General features: G+C 44.7%; 2 protein-coding genes across 5 annotated transcripts; one reads left to right on the top strand and one right to left on the bottom strand.

Annotated features, from left to right (window-relative positions):
* Positions 1-169: 169 nt before the first annotated feature.
* On the bottom strand, positions 170-8,438 carry KCTD9 (potassium channel tetramerization domain containing 9). Of its 2 annotated transcripts, XM_014885180.2 has the most exons (12): positions 8,357-8,438; positions 7,268-7,389; positions 6,635-6,678; positions 6,349-6,445; positions 6,109-6,167; positions 5,355-5,483; positions 4,845-4,912; positions 4,655-4,750; positions 3,799-3,948; positions 3,467-3,572; positions 2,439-2,572; positions 170-2,248 (listed from the first exon to the last, which is right to left on the bottom strand). In XM_014885180.2, exons 1-12 carry the CDS (start codon positions 8,402-8,404, stop codon positions 2,132-2,134), a joined length of 1,170 nt encoding a protein of 389 aa, XP_014740666.1. In that variant the 5' UTR covers positions 8,405-8,438; the 3' UTR covers positions 170-2,131. The 2 variants fall into 2 exon arrangements, with proteins under 2 accessions (XP_014740666.1, XP_088036008.1); XM_088179882.1 differs by lacking the exon at positions 5,355-5,483 and having other exon boundaries at positions 955-2,248.
* Positions 8,439-9,005: 567 nt separating this feature from the next.
* CDCA2 (cell division cycle associated 2) lies at positions 9,006-21,457 on the top strand. Of its 3 annotated transcripts, none has more exons than XM_088179950.1 (15): positions 9,006-9,359; positions 9,986-10,524; positions 11,086-11,216; positions 11,779-11,896; positions 12,457-12,656; positions 12,872-12,950; positions 13,297-13,595; positions 15,020-15,107; positions 15,723-15,934; positions 16,689-16,767; positions 17,214-17,263; positions 17,886-18,137; positions 18,649-18,811; positions 19,323-19,540; positions 19,949-21,457. In XM_088179950.1, the coding sequence occupies exons 2-15, from the start codon at positions 10,029-10,031 to the stop codon at positions 20,726-20,728; spliced, it is 3,165 nt and encodes a 1,054-aa protein (XP_088036076.1). In that variant the 5' UTR covers positions 9,006-9,359; positions 9,986-10,028; the 3' UTR covers positions 20,729-21,457. The 3 variants fall into 3 exon arrangements, with proteins under 3 accessions (XP_088036076.1, XP_088036078.1, XP_088036077.1); XM_088179952.1 differs by having other exon boundaries at positions 9,007-9,359; positions 17,889-18,137; XM_088179951.1 differs by lacking the exon at positions 9,006-9,359 and having other exon boundaries at positions 9,398-10,524.
* Positions 21,458-22,005: the final 548 nt, after the last annotated feature.

The raw sequence follows: 22,005 nt of genomic DNA, 5'->3' as shown, positions 1-22,005 counted from the left end.
CCAAAAAACAATTCCATGCAAATTCTCCCAATTCATGGATGAGAACCCCCACAGCACAGTTGTTTTTCCAGCAGGTATTTGATGCTTAAAACCAAAAAAATCCTTGTTCATCTCACACAAGGCAGGTAAGATTTGGGGGTTTTTATTCAAATGAAGACAACGAAGCCACTTTTCTCTTTCACACTTTTTATTAATGCAACTTAAATAAGCTGGAACCTGCAAATTCTGCACAGGGCTCTTGACACAGCTCTGTCCTGACAAAAGAGGTACCTAAAATCCAGCTGTGAATGATGGTGCCACATGCTGTGATTATTCCATAGTGCTTCAGTGAAAGTTCAAAGAGATTTTATACACAGTGATTATGAAAATAGAGATATATATATATATTTTTTTTCCATACAATAGTTTTACTTCTGCCAGCTACAAAATATGATAAAGAAAAATAATTCATTTGTTTCTCTAGCCCTAGGAATCTTCTACTGCAACAGACACAACATTCCCACTGAAAGCCATGAGGTGGGAGAAAAGGACTCCAAAGTCACACTGGAATATTTCCCTGGAATTTACAGGTTCTTTCTCCAAGGACAGTGGATATAGTGTTGTCCTAGAGCCTGATGCAGAGGGATCTGCAGGAAATAATCCCAATTCTGACCCTCGTGGCTCTGGGATTTTGAGCCTTGCAAGTTCACGGTGCTCACCTGAGTCAAACCAACTTGAAAAGGAGGGAGAATCCTGCAATTCCCCCCCCAAAAAAAACATCAGCACTGATCCTCCCAGACTGGTGGCAAAGCAGCATTTTTGTAACAACAACTGAGACAACAAGATGACAGAAATTGCACTGCAAGGGAGAGACAAAAACCCCTGAAGAACTGTGGGACTCCAGCTGGGATCCACTGGTTCTTATTCCTCCTTTCTATTTCTACAGTAACAGCTTGCTTTCCTTAAATTCAAGGTTAGTTTTAACTTTGGGGTGATTTAAGCATCTGAGGTAAGTTCTTGATGCACCTTTCTTCTTGTTTTTTTTTTTATTTTTTTTTTGGTATAGTTTCTTCATGTGCTTTTTGATTGTGTGTAAAATAAAGGTTGGTGTGAGCTGAGAACTCTGTGGATCCTACAGGGAAGCAGCTCCTGATCCACATCCAGGGGTGCTGAGGCCTCTGCCCTGCACAGTTCCCCCACACAGGCAGCTCCAGCTGCTCTCAGCACAGGCCCAGCAGGTGTGGGAGGGCATGGAGGGCACCTGGCCCCAGGTAAGATCCAGCCACCTCCAAAGTGCCCAAAGAGAACAGGGAGATCCAGCTGGGAAAAGGATGACAGCCAGGGAGCTCTCAGGGAGTCCTTGCATAGTACATGGAGGGGGAACAGGGAAATATTCACCTGTTGAGGTCAGGAGGGGAGGGTGGAGCTCGAGCTGGGGCCCCTCTGCCTCTCTCTGCTTTGGTGACAGCTCTGCACTTTCCTCTCTGCATTGAATTCACCACCGAGGGTGAAAACTCTGCAGGAACTCCAGCCTGGAGTGGTCAGGACATGTGAGAGCAGGATTTGTCTCAGCAGCTGTGATTGACAGTGCACCTCCACGCTCATTTGGAGAGGATTAATTAAATACATCCCATTTCTGAGAAGGGATGTTCCCATCAGCTTCCACCCCAGCAGAGACCTGAGCACCCCCTGGGGACACTGAGCCACCCCTGGCATGGACACAGACTGGAAATAAACACCTGTAAACCTCAACTTGGTTGCTACTGTACAGGAGTAACGTTTTCTATTCATATTGCAGCTACAGATTTAATAAATAGAATTGCATATATTGTGCTTGATAAATTAAAATGCATTCCAAAGTGAGGCAATGCTAAATAATGAAACCATTGAACCCTTTCCCCCCCCATACCTGCCACACTGTCTGGTTTCAGCACCAGCCCAATTCCTCACTCTGCTCACAGAGGTACAAACTCTCTGTTGGTACCTCTGAAAACAAAAATTCCCTCCCCAAAAAGTGATCAAAAAGAGTTTACCTAGGCACTACTGCAAATGGAAGGTGGCTAATAACCATGACTTGAACTCAGCAAGGGGAGGAGGTGAAGAAAGTCACGATGAATGTTTGGATTCCTTCCTCTTCAGCGTGTTCTGGCCCCTATCTGACACTCTGGGACATGTGCAGGGGTGTCAGCATCTCCTCAAAGATTGCTCCTTTCACGTTAGAGCCTCTCAAATTTGCTTCTTGTAGGTCACAGCCTGACAGATCACAATTCTGAAGGGAGAAATGAAAATTAATGTTAATTGGATAGAGACAGAACCCTGTTCAAAAGTTTAACCCCACTTCCCTTAATTCCATTCAACTTTGCAGCTGGAGAAAAGCCAGCAATCCCCCAAATTACCATCTTTTTGTAAATATATAGGTATTTTTAGATATATGGAATAGGAAATGAGTGCTAACTCACCTCCAGGTCAGTCCCTGCCAGCGTGGCTCCTCTGAGGTTGCAGTTTTTTAGTTTGGCATTTTTCAGCGTGGCCACTCGCAGGTTAATCCCGGTCATCTGACTGCCCTCCATGTCCACACCCTTCAGGTTGGCACCTGCAACACACCCACAGGGAGGGGGATCAGCCAGAAATCCTGCAGCTCCTGGAGAGAATCAGCCAGAAATCCTGCAGCTCCTGGAGAGAAATCAGCCAGAAATCCTGGAGCTCCTGGAGGGGAATCGGCCAGAAATCCTGCAGCTCCAAGAGAAAAATCAGCCAGAAATCCTGGAGCTCCTGGAGGGGAATCAGCCAGAAATCCTGCAGCTCCTGGAGAGAAATCAGCCAGAAATCCTGCAGCTCCTGGAGGGGAATCAGCCAGAAATCCTGCAGCTCCTGGAGGGGAATCAGCCAGAAATCCTGCAGCTCCTGAAGAGAATCAGCCAGAAATCCTGCAGCTCCTGAAGAGAATCAGCCAGAAATCCTGAAGCTGCAGGAGAGAAATCAGCCAGAAATCTTGCAGCTCCTGGAGAGAATCAGCCAGAAATCCTGCAGCTCCTGGACAGAAATCAGCCAGAAATCCTGCAGCTCCTGGACAGAAATCAGCCAGAAATCCTGCAGCTCCTGGAGAGAATCAGCCAGAAATCCTGCAGCTCCAGGAGAGAATCAGCCAGAAATCCTGCAGCTCCAAGAGAAAAATCAGCCAGAAATCCTGAAGCTGCAGGAGAGAAATCAGCCAGAAATCCTGCAGCTCCTGGAGGGGAATCAGCCAGAAATCCTGCAGCTCCTGGAGAGAATCAGCCAGAAATCCTGCAGCTCCAGGAGATGCTTCCCAAGAGCTGGGTAAACTGGGAGAGCTCAAGGCAGAGCTGGGAATTTCATGATTATTTGACAGAACCAGCCCAGAGTTGTGGGTTCTTCCATGGACTGTACAAACACAGCTGAACTTTTGCCACATGAATGTGCAGGCACAGGGCTGTTTCCAAGGCATAATTAACAGACAAAAACTCACCTTCCAAATTAGCTTTAAGGCCTGATGGATCTTCGAAGTTGCAGCCTTTCAGGGATGCTCCCTCTGCATTGGAACACAACATCTTCACCCCCTGCAGGTTGGCACACTGGCAGAGACAGGATGGAGTGAAGATTAAAAACCAAAAACCAGCAGAACACAGATTTAAATTCTGCATTACAACTGAACCCCCCCTGTCACTGTGAGGAAGTTTGGAAGCACTGGGAGTGGAACAATCCCAGAAAACATTGGGAAACTCATTTTTTTTTTTTTTAATTTAATTCCAATTCTTGTTTCTTGAGAGAACTGCATCCTTGAGAGTGCAGCATCCTTACATCCAGCACGGATCCAGACAGGTCAGCTCTCTCCAGGTTGGCACAGCACAGGTTGGCATGGGCCAGGTTGCAGCGGCTCAGATTTGCCATCTTAAAGTTGATGTAACGAAGATCCAGGCGGGAAAGGTCGGCTCCACTAAAATTCAGACCCTGGAAAAAAAAACCAGTGAACATCCCCCCCAAAATGGTCACAGATGGGAAAGGGGAGGTCTGGACACAAAAAAAAAAATTCAAAGAGACACGGCTGGGTAGTTGTGTATATAAATCTGTACAGATAAATAAATGGACTGAAACATTTCCAGTACATTAAAGGGGCTGATACAAAGAGGGGAGAGGATTTTTATATGGACAGAGAGTGCCAGGACAAGGGGCAATGGACTTGGAGGTTTATAAGAGATATTGGGAAGGACCTGGAGTGACAAGGACAAGGGGGAATGGGTTTAAACTGACAAGAGAGGAAGTTTAGGTTGGGAAGAAATACATAATTTGGGTTTATATTAGGATGAATTCCTTCCCTGTGAGGGTTGAGAGGGGCTGGGATGGAATTCCCAGAGGAGCTGTGGCTGTCCCTGGATCCCTGGAAGTGTCCAAGGCCAGGTTGGAGCAGCCTGGGGTAGTGGAAGGTATCCCTGCCATGGCAGATTGGAACAAGATCATTCTTAAGGTCCCTTCCAGCCCCAAAGCATTCCATGGTTCTATATAAACATACACTTACAAAATCAGTTCTTCTACCACATAACACCACGAAATGGAAATGCAAAGCTCTCCTTAAAACTGTGAGAGGGCAGGGTTTGATCAGGGGTTAGGAAGCAATTCCTGGAGTTTTATTTGGGAAGGAAAGGCTGAGCTCCCTGACCTGACAGCGCAGCTCCGACTTGGTGGGCGTGGCCAGCAGGAATCGGACAAATTCCTTCCGAGAGATGGGAGAGTGATCCTCAGCTGGCTGGGAATTCTGGGGACAGGAATTGACAGGGACAGCACTGAGTCAGTGACACACTCCCTGGGCCAGCAGCACGGCCATCCAGGGGTCACACACAGCAAGGTACCTTAATAGCAATTTCCAGGTGTTCAATGAGGGAGTCGATCCCAAAAAACCTGGCTTCTTCCAAAACCCCTACAAACAAAGCAGTGCTGGTTATTGCAGGGCATTGCTGGTGCAGGGAGCAGAACCCTTCTCTCCCCTTACTGGAGAACACACACACATTCTACTGGATGTAACTGGGCACAGAGGAAAGGTTTGCTTGCAGCTAAAAGGAAAAACATAACTCAGACACAACATTTCCAACACCAGCATTAGGTTAAAGAGATAAAGATCCAGAATTGCAGATTATTAATCCAGTATGGATTTTTAATGCTCCAAAGAGAAATAACCAGCCTATCCTCATTAAAGCAAGCACATGGAGCTGCACTGCTGAGAATAAATCCACCAAAGGAAAACTCCCAACCACGGGGATGAGCACACAAAGCTCCTCCCTGGCTTCACCACAGGCACCTGAGGGCAAAGCTATAATTCCAAGGAGGAATAATTTAGGAGATGTCAGACAGGTAATACCTACCTAGCAAATTAATGCCATCATTTACAATGAGCTGTCCGTGACGCAAATAGTTCAAAATGGGCTCAAAATACTCAGGACTGCGGTCAATGAGGAAAGCTCCTCTAGGATCTTGTTTATTCCCCCAAGCATCTGTTTCCACAACATATATATATATAAAATTACTTTTGATGTAGTGATAGAAGAGCATTTGCTTCAGTTTTCAGAGGTTTTGTTTTTTTTTTTAATTACCAAAGGGAATAGCAAACATTCCACTTGCAAGGGCGGTTCGGAGAAAGAAGGAAGGAAAAGAGGAGTGGAGGGGGGGAAATATCAGCTTAAAATGAACTTGTTCCTGCTCTGAATAACTGAATTTTTACCACATAAGGAAGAATCATGGCTAGGATAAAAGCAGCACTGAAATTTTAGTCTGATTGTCTCTGCCTCGTGCAGAGTTTTGTTCATTGGCTCTGCTGATAAAACTGAGGAAGATGTAATAAGATGAAAACCTCAAATCAAATAAACAAAAAAAGAAGGACTCAAACTACTCACAATGGATGGGAGCTGTATTTGCAGCTTGTGAGATGATCAATATTAGGTGGTGAAATGATAAATAGGGAGAAATAAAGTTATTAAAAAATAATTCTCTGTTCTGCTCTGGTACTTTAACATACTTTGGATATTTTACTTTATGAACAAAAACCTCAGCTTGACAGTGACTTTTACCTACTTTGCTCATTTATTACTTTGAATAAAGTTTATCTCAATATATACTCACCTTTATCTTTGAACATGTGTGCCAACATACTGTCAGGTTCTTTGTTAACCAAAGTGCTCCTAGAAAACAAAAGCAGCCCAACTTTACTTTTCCTTCACTTGTAAATGTTTAAGAAATAATTTCTTGCAAAACTGTGGTGGCAAATACAAAAAACAGAGAAAGCTGCGGGAGTCAAAGTAAGTTAAACTTTTTAAGGTCTTTTGTTTCATTGAAATGAAGTTTTTGAAGAGCATTTTTTACCGGGTGGTGGTGAAATATCTGCCTCCCACATTGAGAGTCAGCCAGTCCGTGTGGGACCCTGTCAGCTCCTCCTGAGCTCTCCCATCAGTCTGAGGATCTGGCAGAGAAGAAACAAAGGAATTGTTGGAAAAATTGTCGATATTCCTTCATTACAAAGAGGTATCTTCTGAAAACACCACTAAATAAAATCTGAAGTTTCTATGAATGCAAAATCAACTCGATTAAGTTAAAAGTTACAAAATTAATTTTAAAATTATATATGAAATAAAAAGAATTACAGACTCACCAATGAAGGGCTCCCCTTCACAGACAAACAAAACATCATCATCCCTGAGACAGGAGGGAGCAGAGAGAAGAGAAAAAGAAGGTTAATCATAATTTATTGTTCATCTAATTGACAGTGGGACCTCTCCTGATTACTTTCAGATAAATTATGACCAGTGGTCATTAGCTGGAACTTCTGGATCTGATTTTTATCTGTATTTTGCAGGTTCTACTGGATTGGAATGGACTGATTTCACCAGAGATTCTATCTGCAGCCAGGTAGGGACCACTTGTGTAATCAATTAATTCTTACAAAATATTCTATTCTGTGAGGCCAAAGCAGTGACAGAATTTGTCTCCTTTACAGAAACCACCCCCAATTCCAGGGCTGACTGGAACAGTGGGGATTTCACAGCACAAACATTGCCCTGGAATCACCACAGGAGGAGGTGGGAAAGCCTCAAACACAGCTTGTACCAAGTTCTGAATCAATAAATGGTTTGAAGTTCAAAAGACACAAAAGGACCTTTGAGCATCCTGGCTGGAAATGACCACATCTGGTTTTAGGGAAAGCACAGGGTGTCGATTAAGGAGGATTAACAGGTCAGAATTTTAATCCTCAGCCCTGATTTGCCTTTTCTTGGCTGATCCTCACCTAATCAAAGCAATATCATCGATGAGCCCCCCTTTGCCGTTGTAAACGCTGGTGGCTTTTATGCCAAGCTTGTTGCTGGCCACAGAGAGCAAATCTGAGAGAGTCCCATACACAGCCACGACCTGGGGGAGGAGACAAGGGAGGAGGCTGTGAATAAAAACAAACCCGTGAACCCGTGCTCCAAAAAAAGTTCTGCCACTTCAGATTTATCAGGGTTATTAGAAGGAGCAAAATCCATTTGGATCTCGACCAAGAAACAAGGGGAAATAACAACTTTGGTGTTGGGACACAAAAACGGGGTGACTTTTGCACAGCTCCCACCAAAAGTCACTGCAACAGCAGTGTGGGAATAAATGTTGGTGCTGTAAGAATATAATTTAGTTATTTATTTCTCTAAAGAAATACTGTTACTTGTTCTGTTCCAAGCCTCTCCCAAATGTACTTCCCTCCCTAAAACCAAGGATTAAAGGCACGTGAACTGTCTGCACTCAGAACTGGATGGGAAAATCAGGATCACGGGCACAATTCAGCAGAACTGCAAGGCTGAAATGCAGTCACGTTAACTCCTGCACTCCAGGTGGAAATAGCGGCATCATGGACAGAATTAACAGAATTACACATGAAGGCACAGTCACATCAAGGTCTACACTCAAAATGTGCATGGAAACACCAACATCACGGACTCTCTGTGGAACTGCATCCCAGCGCTTTTCCTGTGCTGGACAAGCACTGCTTGGGCCTAAAAAAATCACTATTTTCAGTCTTGAGACGGTTTTAGCGAGGTTTTAAACAATCAAACGCGATTATTCCTAGAGTACCCCCACAGGGTCATTCTCCCCCCAGAGCCCTCATCCCACAGCCGTGCCTGACACGAGCAGCCGGACGCGACTCCCTAAAGCCACCAAGCGCCTCCACCCGCGACAAATCCCCGCCTGTCGCGATTCCCTCCACAGGCAACGAGGAGAGACCCCGCGCCCCGCTCCCCTCCGGCACCGCGGGGCGCAGGCCCGGCTGTCCCGGGAGGCTGCGGGGAGGGCAGGGCCGGGCAGGGCCCCGCGGGGAGCGGGACCGGCCCCGGCCCGGCCTCACCTTCCCGTTGCGGGCGCTGCCGTTGACGAACAGCGTCACCCGCCTCATGCTGCGCCCGCCGCCGCGCCGACACCCGGAAGGGGCGGGCGCTGACGGACAGGCCCCACGGCCAATCAGAGCCGTGAGGCGCTGCCTCTCCACCCAATGGGCAGCGAGGAGGAGGGGCGAAGCCAGGGCGGCAACCAATCGCTGCTGGAAGAAGCGCCTATATTTGCATGAACCTGCTCTGATTGGTTGTGGCCCGTCACGTGCGCGCGGGCCGTTGAATGAATTCATTTAATCGCTTTTATTTTTTTCTCTCCCGTCCCCCAAGCGGTGCTGTGACTCAACGGCCCGCGATCCCTCCGCCGGCCCAAAGAGTCCCCGCTGTCCCCGCCAAGCCCCGCGCACCCCCGGGGCAGAGCAGCGCTGAGGGGTCACCCCCATGATCCGCCCTCCCTGCGGTGCTGCCCGGCCTGGGGGTGGCTGCGGTGGGGCTGGGGATGGGAGAAAGGGGAGGGAACGCGGAGGGATCCGCGGGGGCGGGGCGCGGTTTGAAAGTGTGAGGCGGGACGGGCGCGGGGCCGAGGTGATGGCGGCTGGGCCGGGAACGGGGAGAGCTCGGGAGAGGCCGGGAGGGTGCGGGGGTACCCGGGGCAGAGTTCCCAGAGGGAGGCACAGACCGGGGGAGAGCTCGGGGGTACCCGGGAGGGTTTGAGGGTACCCGGGGCAGAGTGCCCAGAGGGAGGCACAGACCGGGGGAACCCTCGGGGGTACCCGGGAGGGTTTGGGGGTACCCGGGTGAGAGTGCCCAGGGTGGGCACAGACCGGGGGAACCCTCGGGGGTACCCAGGGCAGAGTGCCCAGAGTGGGGCACACATCAGCTTGGGTAATTTTCCCTCTTCTGGTGGCTCTGATTGTGTCCATCGGGCTCTGCTGCGGCCTGAGAGCAGAAAAAGAGAAAAAAAAAAAAAAAAAGAAAGAAAAAGTTTCTGCCCAAGCGTTGAGAAGCAGCTTAATTTCGGTAATTTTGTTTCTGAAAGTGCGCGTATTTGTAGTTTCAGTGTCACGTTATTGAGTTGTGCATCATTAACTTCAAGAAACTAACAGCGAAGAAATTGGCCCTTTAAAGATTTTACTTAAAAGCTAGTATTATTTCAAAACACGTATATTACTAGTGCTGTTTCTTCTGATTTCTTTCCAAGACTTGTCTTCTCTTTCTGTTGCTACTAATTAGTGTTATTAAAAACTGCTGATATTTATTGCAACACTTGGAGCAAAGCAGTGTGATTGTGATTAATGTGTTTTATACACATATTTTATATTAACGTGAAATTTGACAGTGTGAAATCACAGCCTTGTGGCTCCTTACCCTCAGCCACTCCTATGTGTGTTTATAGTGCAAAACACTGGTTAACAATAATAATAATAATGCAGGTTTTTATTGCTCTGTGTTTTTCTTTCTGGTTCCCACCCCTTGTGTCCTTTCCCTGCGGTTTTTTTGGGGGATAAATTTCCCTTCCCACCCCACTGTTAAACACCTTGTCCAGGAAAAATGTGGATTTGGGAGAAGCTTGAGTGTGGAAGTGAGCTCTTGCTGTTAGCAAGTAATAATTTTTTTTTCTTTTTAATATGAATCTGTAATTACAGGAGCAAAGGCTGAGTGAATGTTCCTTCAAATAAATCCCAAACAATGCTCAGAGGATCTAAAACTCCCCTGAAAGTTAAAGAAAATGAGAGTGGTTGTCCTGAAAAGAAGGAAAAGTCGTCTTTCCCTCCTTCAAGAGACCCGAAGAGCTGCAAAGTGACCAAATCCAAAGCCATCAGAACATCCAAAAAGGAGAATTTCACTGATGGCGACCAGACACAGCCACCAAAACGTGCCCTGAAATGCCCCAAAAGCCTCAAGCAGAATTTGGGATGCTCCCAGGGGGTTGATGGGAGCTGTTTTGGGGTGTCCGGGGGGGATTTGCTCACTGAACCCCCCTTGCCTTTGCACACCAAGGAGGATTTTCCCAGCAGCCGAGCTGCTCCCTTGGGAAATGATTTCATCACTCCTGAGAGGGACAAAGTGGAAGGAAATCCTGATTTTGGAGTGTCTGAAGAGAGGAGAAAAACTGTCGATTTTACTGCTGTGATAAGTGCTGAGTTTGGGATCGCTCAGGAGAGTTTTGGCAAACGACCCGCGGGTGAGGCTGGGGTGACAAATGACTTCTGTCCTTCCCACAGGGGCTTCTCCAGTTTGTTTAGTCCAACCTGGTGCCAGAGGCTTTAATTTAGGGCAGACTGAGGTGATGAGAGCTTGAGGGTGCCTGGGAGCACACCCTGAGGCTGTTGCTGCAACATCTTTCTAGGATACCCCACATATTCCTCTAACCTCAATTATACCATTTAAATTTATAGCTTGTATCCCACCCAGTTAAATACTCTGTGTTTGTCTCTCTTCAGTTAATGGAGTGTCTTGAGTTTCACAATTTGCAAGACAAATTCTGCAAGTGTTGGTAAACAAAATTAACTGAAAAGCTCCAAGGCAGACTTGCTTTGTGATGATTTGCTTTTAGACACTTGATTTGATTTGCTCAGGAAGGTTTCTAGGCTGAGCAGGTCATTTTGTACCTTAGAACAAATAGCATTAATCAACCTTAAAAAGGATGCAAAATTACCATTTTAAAGCTTTAGGTACTACAAAACATTTTTGTGGGTTTGTGCTTTGTTTTTCTCTTTAACCTCTCCTCTTTTCCCCTTTTCAGGGACTTCTCCAGCTTCACTAAAATTTCGGAGAAGATCAACCATTGGCTTGAGGGGATCACCAGAAAACAACTCCCTGATCCGGTATCTGGCCCAGCAGAGGAGCAGCAGGCACAAAGAAGCTTTCACCCAGGTGAGAATTCCCAAATTTCTGGTGGGGGAAGATTTCCATTCCCTCCAGGAGCTGTGCTGGGAAAAGGGGAGACAAGGCTTGGCAAGAATCCAGCAGGAGGAATAAAAACCATGGCATTCATTTGCTGCTCTCCCTTGGTCACTGATTGCAGGTTTTGTTTAAACTGTTTACAGGTTGGAATTTCTTTTCCATGTTGAGCTTGCTGCTAAATTCTAATTTTTTTTACTTTCTTGTGTTTGCTGCACTTGTTATTTTGGTAATTAAAGTGTTGCTGGTTCCAAGTGAAGTCGATTTCAAGCACGAGTGACTTGGTTAATCAGATTTGTTCATAACTTGAACTATCCTGGGCTGTCACAAAGCAAATTCTAGACTAGAAGAACAGATTAAATGCAATAAAATGTACCAGATTTCTGGGTCAAGTTCCTTTTTCTTTTTTTTTTTTCCTGTACAGATACATTTTCAGCCAGATTAAATGCCAGATTTATATCAAAGTGTAAATACAAACCATTAAAGCTCAAATGGTGAGGGAAGAAACCTGATGGGGTGAATTTTGTTTTGGCAGATCAGTCCTTTCAAACCTGCAAATGTGAGGTCACTGAAGGACAAAATTGATGCTTTCCAAGCCTCCTTTGAATCCCTGCAAGAAGCTGAGGGGGAGCCTTCCAAGGATGGAGATTCCTGTGAGTTGATTAAATATCCTGGTCACTGATTTACCTTAAATATCAGCTTTTCCTTTAGGATAAAAGTATGAAACTAGAAATACTTCTTAAAAAACAAAATAATCTTCCTGTATAAGGTTTGACACAGGTGTTTGTGCTTGGTTTGAGGTTTGTTTTCTTGGTTTAAACCATCTCAGTGCATCCTGATTAGTGGTTTCTCTGAAAAATTGTATTTTTGGGACTCTTTCCTTACTTTTAGTTCCTAGATTTGTACTCTTTGATGGATTTCTCACTGAGCATTAATGCTTTTCCATGAAACAGAGAATTGTTTTCATTTTACTTCTGTTATTGCTGTTCTTAACAACATTTATGTGAAAAGAATAATTTATTCTGTCTTGAAGGTTGGTAATGTTATTTTCAGAGTAGACCTAAAAAAAAAGTAGATCTTTTCCCTGCCTTGAACATTACCTGACTTTTTGCTCCTCTTGATGAAGAAACACAGAGAATTCATTGAAAAACCTGAAGTTTGTCTTTGTGGTTTGTTTGGATTCTGTTTAATTTTTTTTTTTTAATTGATGCAGCTCAGGACAAAGCACCTTTTAAAAAAGAGCCAAACCTGGAGCAGTGGAGTGAAAAGTTCATGTTGGGCAACAGAGGAGCTGCTTTGAAAGAAAATTTAAGTGAAAATGGGAACAAGAACAGCAGGAGTGAGCTCAGGATCTGCAGCATCTTGTCCCCAGAGCGAGCTGTGACTGTCACTGACCCTGCTGCTGCTGCCAAGGTGCCTTGAACTGGGGAGAAACCTCTCAGTTAGACATTAAAATATGGAATTTCTTCATTTGCCACGTCTAATCCTGCTAAGCATTTCCCTGGGTGTTTTGGGAAAATAAATTCAGCTGAAATAGTGGATGATGGAGAAAACTGAAATGCTTGTCTGTGGGATTAAAACCCTGCATAGTTTGTGCTGTTGTAAAAATCCTGTAACTTTTTCTTTAGGAATGGGTTTCTGAGCAGCAAAATCCTATTAAATCCTTGGAGACTGTTCTGACTGGAGATACCCTGGATAAAGGCCATGGTAAGAGGATTCAGCACTGTTACAATCTTTGTTAAATTCTCATTAGGAAATAAAAATCCTGGAATATTTGTCAGGAAACGTTTGAGCTGACATTTGTCATCTTGTGTACAATTCAGGACACAATAGAAACCTGATGTAACTTTTCCTTCATGCAGTGCTCCTTTTTTGTATGCTTTATAAATTTCTGAAAATAGCAAATGTGGCACAAAAAAATCCAGAATTTACGGATTGATGGATTTTTGTGGACAGGATCTTTGGAGATGTGTGCACTTCATGTTTTTAGTACTAAAAAAAAAAAAAAAAATTCCTTCAAGCCTTCAGTGTCACAGCTGTGCTTACTCTGCAGTTCCCAGGTGTGACCACAGTGGCTGTGGCAGGGATGCTGTCTCAGATCCCAGCACAAGGAAGGCTGAGACTGTGGAAGATGAGAGCCTGGGAGTGCTGGGAGGAAACCAAGGCCCTGTGACACCTCTGAGGACAGGGGACACTGAAGATGAGAGCCTTGGAATGCTGGGGACAAACCAAGGCCCTGTGACCCCTCTGAGGACAGGGGACATTCCCAGCTGTGCCCTCTCCCAGAGCAGCTCCCTGCTGAGATCCATCCTGAAGAAAACCCCAGGGAAGGAGCTCAGGGACTGCCCCAAGGTTGGTTCAGTGCTTTCAGGGTGAGCCTGGAGCTGCTTTGGTGTCTGATTTGATTGGGAATGGTTTGGAAATGATTTGATGCTGCTTGGTTGTAAGGTTGGTGCTGGGACAGAGACAAATGACACTGGATTCTGTGATTCATGTGACAAAAGGTTAAACATTTAATTCTTGCGAATTCTCCTGAAACAGAGAGTTTGAATTTCCCAGGCACACCCATGATTGGATACAATCTCAGTCACTCATTTCCTTGGCCATCTGCACTCAGGGTCCAATAGATGGGCTGGGATTCTCTGAATTTGTTAAATTCATCCTATTATCACTCACTGCTCAAACCCATCCTGTCCTCACTGCTTTAAACCCATCCTGTCCCCACTGCTTTAAACCCATCCTGTCCTCACTGCTTTAAACCCATCCTGTCCTCACTGCTCTAAACCCATCCTGTCCTCACTGCTCTAAACCCATCCTGTCCTCACTGCTCTAAACCCATCCTGTCCTCACTGCTCAAACCCCTCCTGTCCCCACTGCTTTAAACCCCTCCTGTCCTCACTGCTTTAAACCCATCCTGTCCCCACTGCTTTAAACCCATCCTGTCCTCACTGCTTTAAACCCATCCTGTCCTCACTGCTTTAAACCCATCCTGTCCTCACTGCTTTAAACCCATCCTGTCCTCACTGCTTTAAACCCATCCTGTCCTCACTGCTTTAAACCCATCCTGTCCTCACTGCTTTAAACCCATCCTGTCCTCACTGCTTTAAACCCATCCTGTCCTCACTGCTCAAACCCATCCTGTCCTCACTGCTTTAAACCCATCCTGTCCTCACTGCTTTAAACCCATCCTGTCCTCACTGCTCGAACCCATCCTGTCCTCACTGCTCCCAGCCTGGGTTGCAGCCTGCAGCTTTAAAACTGCAATGTGCAATGTTTGACCAGTGCAGCTTGGTCATTTTGGGAGCTTTGCTTGGAGCTTTCATGTTCTGAGAGGATCTGGGGTGACCCAATTGCACCTTCCAGGACCTGAAGGGGTGACAGGAAAAACAGATTTTACAAAGGTCTGAACACAGGGAGTGGATTCAAACTGACCAAGGGCAGGGGTGGGTGGGATTTTGGGAAGGAATTATTCCCTGGGAGTTGGGGAGGGGCTGGGATGGAATTCCCAGAGGAGCTGGGGCTGCCCCTGGATCCCTTGGAACACCCAGGGACAGTGGGAGGTGTCCCTGCCATGGCAGAGGTGACACTGGATCATTTTGGATCATTTTATGCTCCCTTCCCACCCAAACCATTCCATGATTCCATGAATGTTTTTGAGTTTTATTCATGCAGCAAACAAGCAGGTTTGGTTAAATAAAAGGACTGATTATTAAATGCTGCTTAGAGGACAATATTTTAATTAAATTTTATTGTTATGTATCTCTTAAATCTGACAGGAATACTCAAACAATGCCATTGACAGAGGAGGAGATGAATCTGCTGCATTCTCCAATTGTGTAAAAACCTTTAAAACATTGCAAACAGGTCAGATTCCCCTTTCTAGGAAAAAAAATCCCTTGGCTTTGTTTGTTTTTTAAATAAGTAATTTAAAAATAAATATAAATGTAAATAGATATTCATATTTTAAAATAATTTTATTTTTAAAATAGTTTCTATTTATTATAAATAAATAAGAAACTAATATAAATAAATGAAATATAAAATAAATATTGTGTGGGATAAGGTTTTGTCTCTTTGCTAAGTCTAGTAACTGCTATTAATCACCACTGAATGACCTCCTTGTGGCATCCTGCTAATGACATGGAAAACAGGATTACCAAGGAAAGGAATGTCTATTAAAAAAAATTAATCCCACCCCAAAACTTCAGAAAGCCTCGAACAGCAGAATAGAATCTCTGATTTTTAGAGGAGTTCTACACTTTTCAACTGAAACTTGGGGGAAGAGTTGGTCATTTTTAATCTGTTTCTTCATTAATTTTTTCATAAATCCAGAGTGAAATTCCTGGCTGGCCTCATGTGAACTTGGTGTTTTGCTGATTATTTGGGTGGTGATTTTTAGGAGAACATTTCCATCTCTTGCAAAACCTCTCTGTACCACTCCCCCTTCACTCAGCTTTTCCTTTCCTTTTATTCCAACAGAGACAACTGACATTCAGAGCTCCAAAACACCAAAGAAGAAAAAAGTCACTTTTGGGGAAGTTTTGAGCCCCGAAATTTTTGACCAGAGCCTTCCTGCCAACACCCCCTTACGCAGAGGAGCCTCCCCAGGCTGTCCCCAAGGGCAGAGCCCCTGGGCCAGGCCAGGCCTCTCTGGGGAGCCTTTGCCCCTCCTGGATTTTGGTTGGGATGAGGTGAGTTCGTTCTTCTCAATTCTTGGTTCATTTTCCACCCCTGCTGAGGGGTTTGGAGCACAAACCCTGGGAGGAGCAGCTGAGGGAGCTGGGGTTGTTTATCCTGGAGCAAAGGAGACTCAGGGCTGATTTTATCACTCTCCACAGCTCCTGAAAGGTGGCTGTGTCACCTGGGCTTGGGCTCTGTCTCCAGGCAGCTCTGACACAGCCCCAAGCTGTGCCAAGGCAATTTAGGTTGGATATTAGGAAAAAAAAAATTCACTTTTTCTTAATATCCAGCCTAAAAGATTGATAAAATACTGGAATGTTCTGCCCAGGGAGGTGGTGGAGTCACCATCCCTGGGTGTGTTAAATAAAGCCTGGATGTGGCTCTGGGTGCCAGGGGTCACTGGAGGGCTTGGGCTGGGCTGGACTCGATGATCTTGGAGGTCTCTTCCAACCTGGTCACTCTGTTTTGTAAAGAAATTGCTGAAATTTAAAAGCAGAGTCTTCTTGGAGTTATAAACTCACACTGAGAGGTTGAGTTTTTAGGAATTCTGAGCAGCTGTTTTAGGTTTCTGAACCTCGAAATGTTTTTTTTCCTTCGCTTTTTCTCATATTTTGCTGCTGTGTTTCTTTTTGCCACACACAGCAAAGGAATTTTCTTTAAGGAACCAAAACAAAACCACTTTATCTACAAACACTGATTGGCAAAGTCCATCAAATATCTGCTGTAATTTATTACTAAAAAATGTCATTTTTTTTTTGTTTGAAGGAAGGTGTTGAGACTCTCCCAGAATTCCTGGAAGGTTCTGCTGCTGCACAAGCCCCTTCACCTGTTGAAAATGCAGAAGGTAACCCCAGCTTGTGTTTTTATCACTAGAAAATGAAGCTTTTTGTACCTGAAAATTGACACTTGAGGGTTTTGGTTTATTTTTCTGTTTGTATTTTTTAGTACATGGGTTATATTTCAATACTGTAATTTTGATGATTTTTTTAAATAGCAACCCAACAACAAAAGAATTGAAAGTGGCTTGTGCATATTTATCTATGCAAGCTGTACATGTTCTAATTATTGTTACCAAATCTCCCCAAGATGAGTTTTTCTCTATTTTGTGGAGCAAAGTAGAATTTTTTTATCTTGCCTTGTTTGATAGTGCTCAAGATTAAGTTTCTACTCAAGACTAAAATGGCTGGAGTGAATAATATCAGAAATGATGTGAATAATTTCTTCAAAATGTGATTAACTTGCATTGAAACTGATTAAAAATCCCTTTTTTTAAATTTTTTTTATTTATAGTAGCAGAGACTGACAAACCTGACATAACTTGTTCCTCTACTAAAAGGAAGGTGAGTTTCCTTAGTGATAAAGTTGAATTTGTTTTTTTTGAACTTTTTCAGCCAGAATTCTTCTCTTTTATCCCTCTTGATGCATAAAAAGAAGTTTTTTCCATCCTCAGGTATGAGGATTATCTATATCCAACTATATGGAAATATCTCCTGTTAGTGCCTTGAGAAAATGAGATTTTTCAATGAAAATGATTTTCCACTTATTAAAAATACAGCCTGATACTTAAATTGACAATTTCTATTGAATTTTCTGGCAGCTTTTCCAAATCATCTGACCAAAAGTTTTGGTTGCTGGAATTTCAAGGCACAGAATTGGTTGTACAAGAAGTGATTTCACACTGCAGTGTTGGACAGCTCTGGTGGGGAGGGGAAGGCAAACAAAAGACAGGAATGGAAAAAAAAAAAAAAGAAATTGAAAAAAAGAAAAAACTGGAGATGAAAACTGATTTTATTTTTATTATCATACAAACAGGACTGGATTGTACTGTGGGAAATGAATCTTTAATATTGAATTTCCAGTTGTGCCAACCCTTAATGAGATGATAGAGATGAATTCCATTTTGATTTTTGTGCCTTTTGGGCTCTGGTGGGTGCCCCCAATAACCCCAAATCCTGTTCCCAGCAGGGCAGGGCCGTGGCAGAGGACTCTGAGGGGAGCAGCTCAGGAGCCACAGACACTGAGAGTGCCCAGATCATCCCTGAGAGTGCCCAAATCATCCCTGAGAGTGCCCAAATCATCCCTGAGAGTGTCCCCATGGTGGCTGAGAGTGTCCCCATGGTGGCTGAGAGTGTCCCCATCATCACTGACAGTCCAAGAAAGAGCAAGATCCAGAAACAGAAAAATCCAACCACAGCTGCTCCCAAGAGGACCAAGGTGGGTTCCAGCCATTGCAGTTGCTGAATTCTGCTTTTATTTTATTTTTTTTTAAATTATTTTTATTTATTTTTCTCTCCAAGCATCTCTCTTTGTGTCTTCCAGGATTATTTTGATCTTCCTGTTGCTGCCAATATTTTCTTCTTCATCCCCATCTTGTTTTCCTGCATTTCCTGCCCCATCCCTCTTCCTTAATGGCTTGAATTCTTGTAGGGCCAAAAAAAAATTTTTTTTTTTTTTGGAGAGAGGTGTTTGTGTGTCACTTTTCAGACTTGAGGACCAACAAAAGAGTTTTTGGTTCTTCCCTTACCAAATTCTTGCAGAGCCATGTTAGAAAAGTCATTCTTTTTTTGCTTTTGAGTTTTTAGATGATTCTGTAGCTGGCAGAAGAAGTGGAACCTTCCTTTTGTTGTCATCCATCAAAATGCAGTAATGGGCTCACTTATTGAAAAATATTGTAGAGGGTGATGAAAATTTCACTGTGCTTTATTCTCCTTCTCAATCTTTTCAGAAAACAAAATACCCAGGCTTTGGGAAAAGAAGAAAGAAAAGAGTCAAGAAATCTTTGTATGGGGAAAGAGAAATGGCTTCTAAGAAACCCCTTCTCAGCCCTATCCCTGAAATTCCAGAGGTTTTCTCTTCTGCCTCATCTCCAAACTCACCACTTTTTACAGGTAATTTGTGATTTAGTTTTGTTTTGCTTTGCTCCTCTGCTCCTTTATTTCAACAGTTACACAAATTTTTTTTTTTACTTTTAATTGCTTCTCTAATAGCAGAGTCTGGAGGATTTAATCAATTAATAATGTCCAGCTGATAAATCCAGTTCTTGTTGGACTCCAGTGTAAATCTGATAATAAATCCACCTCTTTATGAAAATAGCAGCACCCAAAGTCATCTTTAAGCTGCTGAGTCGGGCATGAAGAGTTCAGGGATGTGCAGAACTTTCTGTTGGGTTTGTTCCCCACTGCTTATCTGGGGTGGTTGTTTAAAAGGTTATTTTTGTATAGGTGAATAAGTGAGAGAGGTGGAAGTAAAAAAAAAAAAGGAGGAGGTGACAGTGGCAGGAAGGAGGAGGTGACAGTGGTAAAATTGCTGTGAGAAATAAAACACCACGAAGCTTTTCTTGTACTAGCCAGAAGGTTTTGTAAGTGAATTAACCCTGTCCACGTGTTTGCTCTTGTGCAGAGGGTGCAGGTTTGGGTAACCCCAAATGCAGGGGTGCCTGCAGGGACAGGGACACCCCCCAGCAGCCCCAGGCTGCCAGGATCCGTGCCAAGGGGCTCTGTGCAGCTGCTGGCTGCCCAAAGACCGAGCTCCTGGAGGAGGCAGCAGCCACCAGCTCTGGGCCTGGAGTCCCCGAGGTGCCAGGGAGCCTGGAGTGTGCTCCTGGCACTGCTGCTCAGGTACCTGCTGGGCTGGGGACACAGGGCTGGGGTCTGGAGGGAAAACAAGGGGTGGGATTAAACTGTGGGGACCAGGCAGCCTGGAGGCCATGGAATCTCCATCCTTAGGGGAGGGGGTTTTGGGCATTCAGAGCTCAGCTGAGCCTCTTGAGTAACCTGGGGGTGGAATTGGATGATCTTGGATCATCTTTAAGGTTTCTTTCAACCTCGATTATTCCAGCATTCCCTGCTTTCCTAAGTTTGGCCTCACACTGAAACACATTCGAGCCTGCAGGATTCCCTGTCAGGTGTTGGGATTTGGGACACTGACATGGTGAGAGGAGTTGCCAGTTCAGCTGTTCAAAACCAGTTTTTTTATGGATTACTTCTTGCCTAATAAAAATTAAGAATTATTTCTTTACCCCCCAGTTTTCAAATGCTGTGCCACATGAAGAAGGTGATTTTGATGCAGCTGAGTATTTTCAGCAAGGTGAAGAGACTCCGTGTGAAAAAGAAGCAAAAGAAAGCAGTTCCTTGTTAGAAAAGGAGGAATTAGAAGGAAATCTCCTAACTGGATTGGAAATTCTGGACCAACAGGAGAGAACCAAGTGTCCACAGAAGGATTCTGTCAGAGGTGATCCAGCAAGGAGAAGAAGAAGAAGAAGCAGCAGCTCCTTCTACTTCCCTCCTGTTGAAAACATGGAAATAACTGGGGCTGATCTTTGCTCTTACAACGTGGAAGAAGTTTTGTCAGTGTCCCAGGCACACGAGGGGTCCCTGCAGGGCTGCAGGAGGAGGAGCAGAGCCAGTGCAGAGCTCAGGGTGAGGCGCAGCATGAGGCTGAGCAGGGATGAACAAAACGAGGGACTTGCGTGGATCCAGCTCCCCACGGAGCTTCCCAAAGGCAGGAGAAGCATCAGCACATCCATCCTGGCAGGATCTGAGAATATTCAGGTCAGGGAGCAAAACCCCCTCCCCTTGCCAGCCCCAGGGAAGGAGAATGAGGGCTCTGCTCCTGCCAGGAGGTGGAGGAGGAGGAGCCTCTGTGAAGCCACAGCTCCAGAAATGCCCTGGGCTCCCAGCCAGAGGAGGAGAAGCACAAATTCTGCGTGTGGGAAGGACAGGAGGAACCCAAAACACTCAGAAGAAGCAGAAACTCTTGAGCTAAGATTGAAAGATGTTTCAGGCATCTCTGATTTTCTGAAGTGAAAGTGCTTCTTAGAGCTTGTGTTGTCTCTCAAGTGCAGTTTCTTTCTCTTTCCCACTTTGTATTTCCTCACTTATTTTCTTACTCATTTTCCTTGTCTTGGTGCCTCAAATGCTTGAAGATCTGAACGGCAGACTGGCTCAGAGCATTGGTCTGGTACAGTTATGGTAGGTAATGAAGAGAATAAAATTCTTCTCCCTGATAAATGTGGTTTGTTTTTAGGAGTTAAACCAGGGTGTCAAATGTGTCCTTTAGCTCCTATTGCTCCAAGGGTTTGTTTCCCATGTGCTTGACCGTTCCCTACAAATTGCTGTTGAAATCTGCATATATTTAGTGTATAAATGCACTAAAATGAGATTGTCTGCAACAAATAAAGGAATCACTTCTTGAAAGGGACGAGGAGGAAGTGAGGAAATTGTTTCTATCTTCTGAAAAGGCTTTGGCCATGAGCAGAGGTGGAGTTCCTTAGAGTAAGATTTTGTGTTGGAGTTCATGAATGATTCTCTGATGTAAAGGGTGGTCATTAAAGGAAAAAAAAAAAACCTTTTAAACCTTGATTGTGTATCGAATTCAGCTGGCAAATGGAATTGGCTGAGGGGAGAGAAGCTGTGCTTCATTTCCAGTAGTTCCCAGCCCTGTGTGTGTGTCCTGAGTCCATCCCCTGTTGGCCCCATCATTTTCCTCTTTGCACTTTTGTGCTTGGAGCAATGGAATAAAGAGTGAGGACTGCAGGTGCTCTGCTCCAAGGTTTGCTGCTGCTTTCATTTTTCATCCTGAGCTGTTCCAGCCCAGAGGGATCCCCGTGCCAGCCTGGAGGAAATGGCTTTGTGTCTGACACAGTCCCTTCTGTGACCTGGTTTTAACCAGGAGTGATGTGGGATAAAAATCCTTTATGTACTTGGCTGCTTTTATAGAGCTTGAAAGCAACCAGAGCACTTGGATTTTTTTTATACCTCTTTCTCCCAAGACAAGAATTCCTAAAGCAACTTGAAAGAAACTGCACTATTTAAGTGGTGTTTGAGTTACAGAATCATTGGGGTTGGAAAAGAGCTTTAAGATCAGAGTCCAGCACTGCCCTGTGGCCCATAAACCACATCCCCAAGTGCCACATCTCCATGTCTTAAATCCCTCTAAAAACAGTTGGCTGAATGTTTGATTTGGGGATTTGCTTTTGGGTTAGGTTTGGGAGCAGTGTGGGGAAGAGTTCTTGGGTTGGATGCTGTGCTTGGCTGCCAGGAGAGGGCAGCCTGGGCTGAGCTTTCTGCTTGGAAGAAAAGAA

Source organism: Sturnus vulgaris, chromosome 28, assembly GCF_052056855.1.
Source record: "Sturnus vulgaris isolate bStuVul1 chromosome 28, bStuVul1.hap1, whole genome shotgun sequence".
Lineage (NCBI taxonomy): Eukaryota > Metazoa > Chordata > Aves > Passeriformes > Sturnidae > Sturnus > Sturnus vulgaris.
Note: the sequence above shows the minus strand (reverse complement) of the source record. Positions and strands in the feature narration are given on the sequence as shown.

Bases quoted from the DNA above. Each gene is read 5' to 3' on its own strand.
- KCTD9 (XM_014885180.2), bottom strand. From the start codon at position 8,404: ATGAGGCGGGTGACGCTGTTCGTCAACGGCAGCGCCCGCAACGGGAAG. The intron at 5,484-6,108 runs GTGAGTATATAT...TTGTGGAAACAG, and splicing joins ACACATGTTCAAAGATAAAG to ATGCTTGGGGGAATAAACAA. The intron at 3,949-4,654 runs GTCAGGGAGCTC...TTTTTTTTCCAG, and splicing joins AGTCGGAGCTGCGCTGTCAG to GGTCTGAATTTTAGTGGAGC.
- CDCA2 (XM_088179950.1), top strand. From the start codon at position 10,029: ATGCTCAGAGGATCTAAAACTCCCCTGAAAGTTAAAGAAAATGAGAGT. The intron at 10,525-11,085 runs GTGAGGCTGGGG...TCCCCTTTTCAG, and splicing joins TTTTGGCAAACGACCCGCGG to GGACTTCTCCAGCTTCACTA. The intron at 15,935-16,688 runs GTGAGTTCGTTC...TTTTGTTTGAAG, and splicing joins TGGATTTTGGTTGGGATGAG to GAAGGTGTTGAGACTCTCCC.